The sequence below is a fragment of the Rhincodon typus genome, chromosome 16, assembly GCF_021869965.1.
Source record: "Rhincodon typus isolate 14 chromosome 16, sRhiTyp1.1, whole genome shotgun sequence".
Lineage (NCBI taxonomy): Eukaryota > Metazoa > Chordata > Chondrichthyes > Orectolobiformes > Rhincodontidae > Rhincodon > Rhincodon typus.
The window spans coordinates 1,639,106-1,655,071 of record NC_063347.1 but is presented as its reverse complement, the minus strand read 5'-3'; the positions used below and the strand labels follow the sequence as shown (position 1 = coordinate 1,655,071).

The following is a 15,966-nucleotide window of genomic DNA, read 5'->3' as shown; positions in this document are numbered from 1 at the left end:
TCACTGTCTCACTCTGTACCTCACTGTCCCACTCTGTACCTCACTGTCTCACTCTGTACCCCACTGTCTCACTCTGTACCTCACTGTCCCACTCTGTATCTCACTGTCCCACTCTGTACCTCACTGTCCCACTCTGTACCTCACTGTCACACTCTGTACCTCACTGTCACACTCTTTGCCTCACTGTTCCACTCTGTACCTCACTGTCTCACTCTGTACCTCACAGTCCTGATCTGTACCTTACTGTCTCAGTCTGGCCATCACTGTCTCACTCTGTCTCATTCTATACCTCACTGTCTCGCTCTGTCCCACTCTGTACCTCACTGTCCCTCACTGTCTCATTCTATACCTCACTGTCTCGCTTTGTCTCATTCTGTATCTCACTGTCTCACTCTGTACCTCACTATATCACACTGTACCTCACTATATCACTCTGTACCTCACTATATCACTCTGTACCTCACTATATCACACTGTTCCAGATTGTACCAGGTTAAGAACTGATCTTGCTACAGGTTGTGTAGATCTATATAGAGTGGGCAATGGGACATATATCTGGATAAAAGTTTGATTAAATTGTCCAGTGTCACCTTACATCAGGTAATGATGTCACGTGGCTGAGATCTACCCCAGAAACCCCAGCAAACAACATGTCTGTTTATTCAACAGGCTCTATATTAGAAGCATTTCTGTGAACTATTTTCACATGTATGTCCCGTCATTATTTCTGTGCTATTGTTATAACTTCCTCTGGCTGCAATGTCTATGTGAACTGTCACCCTGCTGTTACCCCTTCCTACCCCCTTAATCAGACGATTAGTTATAAATGAATAAGTTGTCAATGAGAAGGGGGCTCAGGTCAGAGAAAGCGAGCAGTTATCGAGGGAAATCAGAATCCAAGATAGAGACACCAGCACAAATGGAGAATGGGTAATATCCCATCTGATGTGAGGCCTTTCATTGGCCAGTGGAGTGCCTCCAGGTACGGGAATGTGGTCAAAAACCTGATTGTTATCGGGCAGCTGAATACTGGCACAGGGGTTTTCCCAAGGCAGGCACATTGGGCTCAGTTAACTTGCTTTTATGTGTGTGTGCCTGAGAGTGTGTGTGTGTGTGTCTGTGTGTGTGTGTGTGTCTGTGTGTGTATGTGTCTGTGTGTGTGTATGTCTGTGTGTGTGTTTGAATGTGCAGCTCTGTGTGTGTGTGTGTGCACATGTGTATGAGTGCGTGTCTGTGTGTGTGTGTGTGTGCGTGTGTGTGTCTATGTCTGTGTCTGTGTGTGTGTGAGTGTGTTTGTGTGTGTCTGTGTGTGTGTGTAACTAGTTAATGATGATATTTTCTGATACTGTAACCTACAGAAACTGTCAGACATCAAGCAGCAGAATCTATGAAGTAGATTTAAATCAGCTGGAGATGATAAGGAGCCAGTTGGTATTTTGGAATTCTGAGACAGTGTGATGGGGTGGAGGCTGATGTTTAGACTCAGAATGACACAGTGTGGGTCCATCATCTCCCACTTCAACTTCCAATAACCTTACAGCTCATGCTCATACACGTCTGCTCCCAGTTAGGTGGTCCCTACCCTTTCTAAGGTGGGACGCCCATTAGCTAGATCTCAAGACATACTGTGAGGGCTTCACTAGAGATACTATCATAAAGATAGCCACCGCCATTCCAATCAGAGAGCACTTTAAAATGCATTCTCTGTACTGCCACGTCCCTAACAATCTCCAGGTTACATTTATCCGCATCAGAGAATCTCAGAGCACAAGGGCAAGTAATTTGACCCATCATGTTTGTGCTGACCTAGTGTCATAGAATCATATAGAGATCTACAGCACAGAAAAAGGACCTTCGGCCCATCACATCTGTGCTGGTCAAAAACAATCATCTACCTACTCTAATCCCGCCTTTGGTAGCAGTTGCCCAATTAATCTCACTTTCCCCATAACCCTGAAAATGACTTCTTTCCAATTATTTCTCCACTTCCCTTTGAAAATCCTGTTTAATCTGCTTCCACCCACCCGACAAGCAACAGACTCCCAGATCACAACAAATCTGTACATGAAGAAGGTTCCTATTTCAGCCCCTGGTTTAATGTGGGAACATGGGACATTTTCACTCTGCCTCTGCATGTGTGGGCCAGCCCTCATCTCTGACTCCCTGCCAGACTCCAGGCTTGTCCTGTAGTCTCCAGAAATTAATTATTATTCTCCAGGGCAATGCCAAGAGCAAAGCAAGGAGACAACACAGAGGGCATTAAAATCTTACAGCTCTCAGAAATAATTCAGAGTGCAGTTCTACTGAGGATGATGTTTGTGGCTTTTTAACCTGCACAAAATCACTGAATTATGTTAGAATGGGGTACTGAACTAGTTTAGAACGGGAGCCGAACTAGGTTAGATCGGGCTAGGTTAGAACTCAGTTAGAGTGGGAGTTGAACTAGGTTAGATTGGGAGCAGCACTAGGTTAGACCAGCAGCTGAGAGATAGCAAGAACTGCAGATGCTAGACTCAGAGTAAATACGGTGTGGAGCTGGAGGAACACAGCAGGTCAGGCAGCATCAGAGGAGCAGGAAAGTTGATGTTTTGGGCCTACACCCTTCATCAGGACTGGGGAGGTGAAAGGTAGCTGGAAAATAAATAGAGGGAAGAGGGATGGATGGGGCAAGGTGAAAGGTGAATGCAGGTAGGGGTAGTGGGGATTGGTCAGTGGGAAAGGTGAGGCAGATAGGTGGGGAAGAAGATGGACAGGTTGTGTCAGGTCAAGGAGGCAGGAATGAGAGAGAGGTTTAGACATGGGATGAGGCCGGGGGGTGGGGAGATTTTAAAACTGGTGAAATCCATGTTTAGGCCATTGGGCTGTAGGCTCTTGAGGCAGAATATGTGGTGTTGCTCCTCCAGTTTGTGTGTGGCATCATTGTGACACTGGAGGAGGCCCAGGATAGACATGTCACCCAGGGAGTGGGAGGGGAGTTAAAATGGTTCGCAACCGTAATGTGTTGATGGTTATTGTGTATGGAGTGCAGATGCTCTGCAAATCTGTCACCGAGCCTGTGCTTGGTCTGACCGATATGGAGGAGACCTCGTTGGGAGCAACAGATACAGTAGACCAGGTTGGAGGATGTACAGATAAACCACGGCTGGATGTGGCCAGCAGCTGAGTTAGGTTAACTGTCAGAGTGTCTTCTTTCCCCAGGTTTCAGGACCTGGATGTATTCAGTCTGAAAGTTGACCCAGTTTTTGCCAGGGCTGGAAGAGGGAGGGACCTGTTAGTGTTTATCTGAGCCAGAGTGAATGCTGAGACCAGTTCAAACCTTCCCCTGAATCGGTCAGTCCCTGAAAATACATGGCTGAGAGTGGGGGTTGACTCTTCAGCATCCCAAATTTCCATCATTCAACCTCTGGTGGCCATGCCTGCAACCTAGGCACCAAAACCTTCTCCCAAAACCTATCCCACTCTCTTCCTTTAAGATCGTCCTTAAAACCTTTCTCTATCCCCTGCCCTAATATCTCATGTAATGTGATCCCAGAACTTTGTTTGGTTGAACTTTAGTGGAGAACCATGGGCATCTTAATTTATTAAAGGAGCCATACCAATGCGGTTCGTTACTGCAAAAGGCATCACAACTGTGTGAATCACAGAATCATTACGGTGCAGAAGAAGGCCATTCAGCCCATTAGGCCTTGAATGGCTGTGTTATCTGGTGCCAATCTGTTGACTTTTCCCATATTCCTGTATTGGCTGCACAAGTGCATTAGAAATAGGCGTAGGCCATTCAGCCCCTTGAGCCCACTTCACCATTCAGTAGGATCACAACTGATCCAACATTCCTCACATCCACTTTCCTGTCCTTACCGCTTACCCTTCATTCCCCGACTGATCAAGAATCTATCGATCTCAGCCTTAAATACACACAAGGACTCTGCCCCCACAGCTCTCTGTGGTAAGGAGTTCCAAAGACTCTCAACCCTCTGAAAGGAGAAATTCCTCCTCATCTCAGTCTTAAATTGGCATTCTTTTATCCTGAGACTATGCCCTCTGGTCCTAGACTCTCCCATGAGGGGAAATATTCTCTCAGCATTGACCCTGTCAAGCCCCTTAAGAATCCGACATGTTTCAATGAACCTCTCATTCTGCTAAACTCCAGTGAGTAGAGTCCCAAAATGTTTGGCCTTTGGTCTTAAGACAATCCTTCCAGGCCAGGGTCATCCTAGACAACCTTCTCTGAATTGCCTCCAATAAAATTATATCTTTCCTAAAATAAGAGACTGAAACTGCCCAGAGTACTCCAGATGTGGTCTCACCAGTACCTTGTACAGTTATAGTAGGAATTGAGTGGACGTAGCAAAGGGCTCTTTCCTGTCCTTACGATGGGTACATTTGTGTTGATCTGTGAATAATTGTTGCTGCTGCGTGGAGGATCTGAGGTTTTGGATCTGTGGAGAGGTCCTGGCACAAACCCAGGAGAAACGGTGCATTTAGAGGTGACACGCTGCTGGCTCAGTGTAGGTTTTCACTTCAATTCCAGCTGCTTTCTTTCAGGGGGCAATCAAAAACCAGGTGAATGGCAACTGCATTAATTTCACCCTCCGGCATGGGCTGGAAGTCCAAGAGATTGTCAGGCGGAGGAGGCAACACCGCCAGGCATCCTATGCCCGGGCATTGAGACATCGCCATCGAAAAATCCGCCAACGAAAGGTAGGTGTCACCAGAGGATCTCTGTCTACAGGAAAGGGGTAGCACCTGGGGCTGTGGGGAGCTTTGATAAGAAAGCAGCCACCGAGTGTGGATGGCAAACAGCTGGCCTGTGTTGACATGTAGTTGTCTTACTAACAACTCCTTTTCACAAAGTGCTAACTCCATCTACAATATTCCCCTCCTGGTATTTGGTGGCTGCTGTTCTCACTGTCTCCCTCCGGCTTATGCAGATGGGCTGAATGGCCAGTTCTGTGTTGCAACAGTTCTAGTATACACACGTACTTTCTCTCAGTTCAGAGTCAGAAGGTTTTTGGTTGAACACTTGTTTGGTTGAACTCCTATGAGGCACCTTGGGACAGAGATGTGAATGGGAATTTTAGGCTGGCCCCTACAGTGTCATACTGTGGGGATGCTGCATGGCCAGAGCAGCTACCTTCAGCAGGAATATTAACTGAGGCCATCTCTGCCCTACCAGGTGAATGTAAAAAACCCCATTGCACTTCTCTGGAAAATAATGAATTCACACTTGAGCCCTGACCAATATTTATCCCTCGACCTGGTCAATCCTTATCTGATTGTTTGAAATGACCAAAACATTTAGTTTTCTCAAACTTGCTATCACTAGTTCACAAAGGTCGCTAATCAACATCTGAAGGTAATCACAGATGGACAATAAATGCCAACCTTGCCAGACACCTCCACATTGTCCCAAAAGTGTAAATGTCTTATTGTACCACCAAAATGGCCAATTTATCCCTCATTTGTCCTGCTATCCAAATAAAAACAGAAATGTCCTCCAGAGCTCTTTAGTGAACTTAAATTTATTTGTTTTATTACAAGCAAGACTTATTCTTTAAATGAATGGAAAAGATGAATAACAACTAAGCTACTTTTCATAATTAAATTACATCCCCTTAATCCCAAACACTCACAATTCATACAGACAAGACAACACAGCTCTGCAAAAATACTGAGTTTAAGACAACACAGCTCTGCAAAAATACTGAGTTTGACAAGACAACACAGCTCTGCAAAAATACTGAGTTTAAGACAACACAGCTCTGCAAAAATACTGAGTTTGACAAGACAACACAGCTGTGCAAAAATACTGAGTTTAAGACAACACAGCTCTGCAAAAATACTGAGTTTGAAGAAGTTAAGCTAAAAAAGTGACAGTGTACAAATTCACAAGGTGGAATGGGTTAACTTCTCATAGTTCCTTCGAATTGATTGATGAGATCACATCTCTGACAGTTGTAGAATGACTGAAGAGCTTTTTAGAATGGATTTTGGATTCACATGGGAAACAGTTAGGAATGCTAACGTTTGGAACTTTACTAAGTTTACAAACTATTTTACTGAGAGACAGTGGTTTCAGCTAGTTTTGCTTTAAGGTTTTGTCTCTTACTGACTGAAAGAGCGAGCTACTTATGCTACAAGTTTCTTCAACAATTCACATCCCAGGTATGTGAAAACACACAGTGACTTGACCCCAGAGGCTGTTGCTGGACGACTGGTTCTGATCCTAGGGTTTTTCCAAGTCTGTCCAACAATTAAGGGTCAGAAAGTTTACCCTGATTTCTCTCAAAAGCTCCATTGGATTCGTCTCCCAAAATTTCCTTCTTTCACAGTTGACATCAGATAACCCACACACTTTCATTTCTTAACTTTTTATCTCCAAGAAAGATAAACCTTTTCAACCCAGAAATGTCCAAACAGTTCCATTTTTCAGTTTCTCATAGTCCTTGAATATTTATGTGTTCTGAACATATTTTACAGGTCACTTAGCAAAAGTTGGAGGCATTTATTTAGTGAGTTTGAATCTCTTGCATTGAAGGGATGCTGTCTGATTTAAGCAAGGACATGAAAGAATGACAAAACATGACTGGAAACAAGGTCAGAGCTCCCTTTAATTTTATTCTCTGACCTTGAGTTTGGAGTTACTGTCATTTGCTCCTCATTCATGTTGTCTTGGTGAAGTGAGGTAGAGGGATGAGAGCTGTAAGTGATTCCAGCTGTATTCCAATCAAGCAATAGTGTTTTGCTGAGCAATGGACCATTCTCTCCAATGCTACCAAGTTGGAAAAATGGAAGATTTACAGCTCAAGAGGTCATTTGGCCCTATCTGTCTCTACTGGCTCATACTTCATCTATTCCGAGCCTCGGCTCTTGTCTATCGCTCTGTAGGTTACAGCATCCTGAGCGTATTTCCATAAGACAATAAGATACAGGAGCTGAATTAGGCCACTCAACCCATTGAGTTTCCTCTGCCATTTGACCATGGCTGATATGTTTCTCAACCCCACTCTCCTGCCTTCTCCCTGTAACTCTTGATCCTCTTACTAATTAAGAAACTGTCTACCTCTGTCTCTACCTTGGTCTCTACAGCCTTCTGTGGCAATGAGTTCCACAGATTCAACCCCTCTGGCTGAAGAAATTCCTTCTCACATCAGCTCTAAAGGGTCATCCTTTCACTCTGAGGCTGTGCCCCAAGTTCTAGTCTCTCCTACTAGTGGAAACATGTTCCTCATGTCCATTCTCTCCAGGTCTCTCAGCATTCTGTAAGATTCAATCAGATCCCCCCTCATCCTTCTAAACTCCATCAAGTACAGACCAAGAGTCCTCATATGGCAAGCCCTTCATCCCAGGGATCATTCTTATAAACCTCCTCTGCACTCCCTCCAACTCCAGCACACCCTTCCTCAGATAGAACATAGAACATTACAGCGCAGTACAGGCCCTTCGGCCCTCGATGTTGTGCCGACCTGTGAAACCAATCTGAAGCCCATCTAACCTAAACTATTCCATTATCATCCATATGTTTATCCAATGACCATTTAAATGCCCTTAAAGTTGGCGAGTCTACTACTTTTGCAGGCAGGGCATTCCACGCCCTTACTACTCTCTGAGTAAAGAACCTACCTCTGACATCTGTCCTATATCTATCACCCCTCAATTTAAAGCTATGTCCCCTCGTGCTAGCCATCACCATCCGAGGAAAAAGGCTCTCACTGTCCACCCTATCTAATCCTCTGATCATTTTGTATGTCTCTATTAAGTCACCTCTTAACCTTCTTCTCTCTAACAAAAACAGCCTCAAGTCCCTCAGCATTTCCTCATAAGACCTTCCCTCCATACCAGGCAACATCCTGGTAAATCTCCTCTGCGCCCTTTCCAATGCTTCCACATCCTTCCTATAATGCAGTGACCAGAACTGTACGCAATACTCCAAGTGCGGCCGCACCAGAGTTTTGTACAGCTGCAACACGACCTCATGGCTCCGAAACTCAATCCCTCTACCAATAAAACCTAACACACCGTACGCCTTCTTAACAATGCTATCAACCTGGGTGGCAACTTTCAGTGATCTATGCACATGGACACCGAGATCTCTCTGCTCATCCACACTACCAAGAATCTTACCATTAGCCCAGTACTCTGTATTCCTGTTACTCCTTCCAAAGTGAATCACCTCACACTTTTAGATACAGGGCCCAAAACTGCTCACAACATTCCAAATGCTGTCTGACCAGAGCCTTGTACATCCTCAGTAGAACATCTCTGCTCTTGCATTCTAGCCCAATGGAAATGAATGCTAACACTGCATTTACCTTCCTAGCTGCCAATTGAACCTCCACGTTAATCTTAAAAGAATTGTGAACTCGGACTCCCAAGTTCCTTGGTGCTTCCAAGTGTTTTTCAATATGACGAGTGTTTCTGCCTCTGCCGTGTCCTATTTACCAACCTTTCAGTGAAACAAATCCTCCTCAACTCCCCTCTACTCTGTCTACAAATGACTTCACTTCTCTGGTCCCTGCTTATTGACCTCTTTGGCAAGGGATGTAAGTCCTCTCAATCCACCCTATCTTATCTCCCACAGCGTTTGCTGAGTAATTTTGGTTTGTCATTGATTGCAGGCGTACGTGGAAATTGTTAATCGGAAGCGGCCGCCGCACCAGATGATCACTTGGAGTGGTCAGGGATTTGCTCGGGTCCAGGATGGAGCAGGGTTGTTATTTCACGTCAGTAACATCCCGTATGCTATGGATTATAATGTGATGGTGCGCTATGAGCCTGAGGTACGAGCAACTGGCAGCAACTGTGAGGAACCAGGGACCTCACGACAATGTCAATCAGTCTGTTTTGGTGGTTGGACCGGGATCTTTTTCTGCGTGTGGAGCTGACAATCTGTTTAATTCTCAAACTGTACAAATAGGAAATAAAACCTGTCTACTGCTGCTGGGACCTGGCAACAAACTTCCTGCTTGGTAACAGCAACCAGAGTGAGAGCTATTCGCTGATAATTTTTAAAAACACATTCATGGGACGTGGGCATCACTGGCCAGGCAGCATTTATTGCCCAGAGGGTCGTTAAGGGTCAACCACATTGCTGTGGGTCTGGAGTCACATGTAGGCCTGGTAAGGATGCCAGTTTCCTTCCATAAAGGACATTAGTGAACCAGATGGGTTTTTCCAACAATCAACAATGGATTCACAGTCATCATTAGACCCTTAATTCCAGATTTCTTTCTAATGAATTCAAATTTGACTATCTGCTGTGGCAGGATTTGAACCTGGGTTCCCAGAGCATTATCTGCGTCTCAGGATTAATAGTCCAGCGATAATACCACTAGGTCATCGACTTCCCCTATCAATTCTCAGTCTTGCTCACGTTCCCTCTCGAACACACAAACACATGAATCAGGAGCAGGAATAGGTCATTCAGGCCCTCAATCCTGCTCAATCCCTCCAGCCTGCTCCTCCATCCAATAACCGCATGGCTACTATCACTCACACTGGAGATCATTCATAATTAATTTCATTCACATTCCATCTCCCTCATATGGAGAGATGATGGACTAGTGGTATTGTCACTGGACTGTTAATTGCTGGTCATTGGAAAAAAACCCATCAGGTTCACTAATGGGAAGGAAACGCCATCCTTACCTGGTCTGGCCTACATGTGACTCCTACCCACAGCAATGTGGTTGACTCTTACCTGCCCTCTGGGCAATTAGGGATGGACAATAAATGCTGATCTAGCCTGAGATGCTCTCCTCCTGTGAATGAATTAAACAAAACGATCAACTTGCTCAAACTCATTGTTTCCCACCTATGCCCTCATCAGTCTCACTGCTACCCACATTTGCACACAAACACACTCACTATCACTCATCCATTAACCTGATACTATCACTCGCACACGTACAAACACTCAATCTTTCATGCTAACTCGAATATACTCTATTGCTTACTTTCATACGCATATCCTTGCTGCCATAAACTCACAGACATTCTGAGATCTTAATTCCTTCCATACATTTCATTTTTGATTTTCTCACAATCACATAGACCCAATTACATACTTACTTTTCACATTTTATTTCCACTGTCACACATTTTCACAGTCTGCTGAGACCACCTTTGTGTGTCCTACAGACCCACAACTGCAAACGTTTGCACATATACTCATTTCCTGAGTACTGTCATGTGTGTTAATTCTCTCATTCTCACACAACACCAGTGTGACCTCTGTATGAACCCTGTTTAACCCCACGGGTGCGCCACTTGCAAATCACTGATGTTCCAGGGTCGATGTCCCTTGCATCACTGGCCTTGATCTTCTCTAGTAAAGGAATTCTGCACCAGACAGAAAACAATGAACACTTGATTTTTTTCTCTCTTTCTCTCTATCTCCTCTGTCTCTGTCTTTGACTTTCTCTCCGTTTAATCTCTGTCTATTTCTCTGCCTTTCTCAGCTCTCTCTCTCTAGCTCTCTATAGCCCTCTGTCAGTCTCTCTCTCCATATTTCCACCGTTTCTCTCCACACTGTCTTTCTCTCCTCTCTGTCTCTGTCTCCTCACTGTCTCTCTCTGTCTTTCTATCTCTCTGTTTTATATGTCATAGTTTCAGGTGTGGTACAGCTGTGATTCTGAGGAAAGCTTTCCCACAGAATACACTTCCTAAGTTCCCAAACCACAATCATAGAGTGAAAGATGATGGTTCAGGTGGTTTATTTTGGGTGTTGTGACAGCTGTGGATTAATTGTTTGGTGCTAACAGTTTCCTCTTGTTTCCCTTCCTCTCAGTCTGCAGAAGACTGGGAGGCAATAATTAGTATTCACACTGTGGGTTTACCCATCAGTCATCGCTGTGGCAATCTCCTCCCTCATGGCCAACCTTACAGAGTGGCACTGCATCACACAGAAAGGTAGGTGCCCTGGTATACTCAGCTAATGGGGCAGTATGGGGAGTGGATGTTGCAGCAACTGTACTTTACAGAGGGGGTTCAATGTGAGAGATGTCCTTAGACAGTAAGTCTGTGCCTCTGTCAAGGAGTAGGGAGTGTACGTAAAATCAGGAGGTTTTGAAAGGGGGAATGACAGAGAGAATGTTTGGGTGGGTGGGGTGAGGGAGTGTGCTTACTGAAGGCTTGGTCACCACAGAATGAAGGGAAGAAAGGAGATAGTTCATCCACAGAATTACACAGTGCCGGAAGTGGAAGCAGATTGATTATTAAATTGCAAAAGGGTATTGGACAAAAACTTGACAAGAAAACTGTGCAGGACCGTGAGGAAATGGAGGGGAATGGCAATGAAATGGTCTCCTTTTCAGCAGCATCACTCGGCAAGTATCAGGAAATTTTAAACATTTATCCCTTGGTCCCATTCATTTCAGTTAATATTAAAGATAAACATTGTGTATGGTCATGTCCATCTGTCCCTATTCAGGAACATTAGTCTATAGCTGCCTGCCAAAGAGTCAAACTGTTCATCACTTTGTTTAATCCACACTGATTTTACTCAAGTTCACAATTGTTTATTGATAACCAGTTGCTCATTAATAATGAAAGGACATTTCATAAAATCCTTTTATCAGGCAATAAAAGGTTGGAATTTTCCTTCAATTCCCAAAGGGTCATGTCCAACTGGCTCCCAGAAGTTCAACACAGTATTCCATTGTCTACTAAGCAAAGGCTCTTATTGGGGCCTGTCATATTGAGGTTGGTTGGCTCGCCGAGCTGGTTTGTTGTTCTGCAGACGTTTCGTTACTGTGCTGGGTAACATCATCAGTGCAGCCTCTGATGAAGCGTCGGTGTGTTTTCCCGCCTGGCTTTTAAACTCTGGGATCCGTTGCGATGGATTGCCTCACTTCTTGGTTTTCTCCATAGTGGAATGTATATGGGGTCGAGTTCAATGTGTTTATTAATAGCCTACTTCATGGAGTGCCATGCTCCCAGGAATTCTTGTGCTTGTCTCTGCCTAGCCTAGACATTGGTCCTGTCCATGGTGGGGAGTGGGTCTTTAGTTCAGGTGAGCTAAAGACCCACTCCCCGCCATGGACAGGACCAATGTCATCTACAAGATCCCCTGCAGAGACCGCGAGAAACACTACATCAGACAAACAGGAAGGAAACTAATAACAAGAGTACATGAACACCAACTGGCTACAAAAAGACACGACCAATACTCACTCATCTCAATCCACATGGACAAGGAGAACAACGACTTTGACTGGGACAACACCAAGATCCTGGGACAGGCTAGGCAGAGACAAGCACGAGAATTCCTGGAAGCATGGCACTCCATGAAGCAGGCTACTAATAAACACATTGAACTCGACCCCATATACATTCCACTACGGAGGAAACCCAGAAGTGAGGCAATCCATCGCAACAGACCCCAGAGTTTAAAAGCCAGGCGGGAAAACACACCAACGCTTCATCAGAGGCTGCACTGATGATGTTACCCAGCACTGTAACGAAACATCTGCAGAACAACAAACCAGCTCGGCGAGCCAACCAACCTCAACACCCACAACCCGAGCTACAAATCTACTCCAAAACCTTAGAGGCCTGTCATATCATGTCACATCACAACCTATTAGAGGTTTAAATAACCATGTGTTCAGGGACTGAGAAATGCATAAATCTTCAGCAAAGATTTGCAAATTTTCACCAGAGACCAACAGGGTCCTGATTAAATAGGGGAACTTCTGATTTGTTAGATTATTTGGAAAGAGCCAGGAACTGACTGTTTTGTGAATGTGTAACCCAGAGTACCACACTTACTGTCACATTGCAGTCCTGTGCTGAGTAGCAATGTTTCATTCTTTCAGTCCACAAGCCTCATGGAGAGTAAGAGATTTGATTTGATTTATTGTTTTCCTAGGTACCTAAGTACAGTGAAAAGTTTTGGTTTGCATGCAGTACAGGTGGATCATAACACACAAGACCATACAGATCATAGGGTAATAGAGGTATACAAGGTTACAGCTGTACAGAAGGTACACAAAGCAAGATCAACATTAGATGTGAAATTAGAGTGGTCCATTCATCAGTCTAATAACAATGGGAAAGAAGCTGTTCTTGAACCGGTTGGTGCGTGTGTTTGAGCCTCTGTGTCTCCTGCCTGATGGAAGAGATTGGAATAGAGTACAACCGGGCTGTGAGGGGCCTTTGGCTGCCTTTCAACAGCAATGAGAAGCGTAGATTGAGTCCAAGGATGGGAAGTTGGCTTCTGTGATGGTCTGGGCTATAGACACTTTCGATGAAGCTTCAGTGTTTTAAAGTTGAAGTGGGAACAGTTCTCAGTTACGGGAAGCAGAAGTCACAGCTGCAACAATTGTAATATGATCAGCCAGCTGCACCTTATAGAATATGAGTTCCCTGATTGGGGCTGTTAATCTGATCCAATCAGGGAGCCCTGGCTGACAGATAAGAACAGGAGTGTCAGACATCCTGTTCACTCTGAGAGCTGGCTCTGAGGGAACCGGACCAGTGCCAAGGACTCTCCACGTGTAAATAAAGCGGGGCTTGGTGACAGAATACTGGACTGTGTGGAGTTATTTCGACAATAACTATATTGTGAGCCTAAAGTGTTTTAAGTGAACATTTCTATCATTGCATAACTACCTGCAATATTCCTGGCTCTGACAGTTGTTTTATAAGATAATGAGTTAACGCTGAAACTGCATTAAGTTCCACCCAATCTTTTGATGTCACTGTCTTTGAATGGAGGAGAATGAGTCCAGCACACGATCCCAGTAACATAGGAACATAGAAACAGGAGTAGGCCATTCAGCCCCTTGAGCCAATTTCACCATTTAATGAGATGATGGCAGATCTGTGGCCCAACTCCATTGGCCTATATCCCTTAACACATTTGCTGAGCAAAAATAAATCTATCTCAGATTTAAAATTAACAACTGATCCAGCACCCAGTACCAGTTATGCAAGAGAGTTCCAAATAACCAGTAAGCTTTATGTGTAAGAGTGTTTCCTAACATCTCTCCTGAATGGTCTGGCCCTAATTCTCAGACTACAACCCCTAGTTCTAGAATCCTGAACCAATGGAAATAAAGTACATAAAGTAAGCTGTCTTTTCCTGTTAAGATCTTGAAGACTTTGATCAGATCACCACCACCACCACCAACCACCCGCCCCCCCAACCACCCGCCTTTACCTTCTAAATTCTAGAGAAAACAGAGACAGTCCTGTAATCTCTGGCTACTGAGAGTCTTTGTAATACTTCACTAGGCAATCTGTCTGATCCCCATTGCTGTCATGCAATAAACTTGTTGCTGGTGTTAAAACAAGTACTTCTTGTTAAGTTTCAATATTGGTTTATCCTCTATCACGGCTAAATAGGCCCTCAGACTCAGGAGGATCACCGTTTGCTTTTGTGTTTGTGTTGCTTTCCCACCAGGGGCTGTCCAGCTTGTTTAAGGTTTATTTTAACAGAGTCGACAGGAGAATTGTGTTTAGAGAACAGTAGGCATTGCAAGGATTGCTGTATCATCACTTAGGTAAAGTTATTTAAGTTTTTTCGGCTTCTGTTCACCTACCGGTTTTATTTACAGTGCCAAACTAGGCACTGACAAAATCATTTGTTCTTATTTAAAAGAGTGAAGAGCATAGCAGTTCCTGTGTGAAGTATAGAGATAAGCAACCCTGTGTATATTACACAGAATAGCATCCCCTGTGTATATTATAGAGAATATTAGCGCCTATCAATAATACAGAGATTGGCAGTCCCCGTGTATATTATAGAGAATAGCAGACCCTGTGCATATCATAGAGAATAACAGTCTGTGTATATAATTTACAGAATATTAGCCCCTGTGTACATTACAGAGATTAGCAGTCCCTGTGTATATTATACAGAATATCAGATCCTATGTGCTGTATAGAAAACACCAGCCCCTGTGAAAATTATAGAGGATAGCAGGCCCTGGGTAACTTATAGAAAATATCAGAACCTGTGCATATTATAGAAAGTGACAGACCCTGTGTATATTATGGAGAACAGCAGCCCCTGTGTATATACTAGAGAATAGCAGCCCCTGTGAATATTATAGAGAATGGCAGCCCCTGTGTACATTATAAAACGTAGCAACCCATGGCAAATTATAGAGAATATTAGCCCCTGTACATATTACAGAGAATAGAAGTCCCTGTTGATATTATTGAGAACAGCAGTGCAGTATATATTATGGAGAATACCAAGCTTTGTATATATTATAGAGAATAGCACGTCCTATGTATGTTATAGAGAACATCAGACCCTGTGTATGTTACAGAAAATAGCACTCCCTGTGTATGTTATAGAGAAAACACTCTCTGTGGAAATTGGAGAGAATAGCAACCCCTGTGTATATTATGGAGAATAGCAGTCCCTATGTATGTTATAGAGAACGGCAGTCCCTGTGTATATTATAGAGAATGGCAGTTCCTGAGTATATTATAGAGAACGGCAGTCCCTGAGTATATTATAGAAAATATTAGACCTGTGTATATTACAGACAATGGCAGTCTTTGTGTATATTATACTGAATACTAGGTCCTGTGTATATTATAGAGAATATCAGGCTCTGTGTATATTATGGAGAATAGCACTCACTGTTGATACTATTCAGAATAGCAGCCCCTGTGTATGTTTTGGAGTGCAGCAGTCCCTCTATATATCATGGAGAACAGCAGCTCCTGTGTATATTATGGAGAATAGCAGTCCCTGTGTATATTATAGAGAATAGCAGTCCCTGTGTATATTACAGAGAATAGCAGTCCCTGTATATAGTATAGAGGATACCAGGCCCTGTGTATATTATAGAGAATAGTAGGACCTGTGTATATTATGGAGAACAATATTCACTGTTGTTAATACTGAGAACAGCAGCCCTTGTGTATATTATAGAAAGTAGCAGCCCTGTGTAAATTGCAGAGAATATTAGCCCCTGTGTATATGACAGAGAACAGCAGTCCCTA

At 43.9% G+C, this 15,966-nt stretch overlaps 1 protein-coding gene across 1 annotated transcript in view; it reads left to right on the top strand.

Annotated features, from left to right (window-relative positions):
- Window positions 1-15,966, top strand: part of LOC109923605 (laminin subunit beta-1-like) — a 162,646-nt gene that overhangs the window by 89,014 nt on the left and 57,666 nt on the right. The window contains exons 7-9 of the mRNA XM_048606657.1: window positions 4,546-4,701; window positions 8,619-8,780; window positions 10,790-10,911. Coding sequence (XP_048462614.1) covers window positions 4,546-4,701; window positions 8,619-8,780; window positions 10,790-10,911 — 440 coding nt within the window. The remainder of the gene's footprint in view (window positions 1-4,545; window positions 4,702-8,618; window positions 8,781-10,789; window positions 10,912-15,966) is intronic.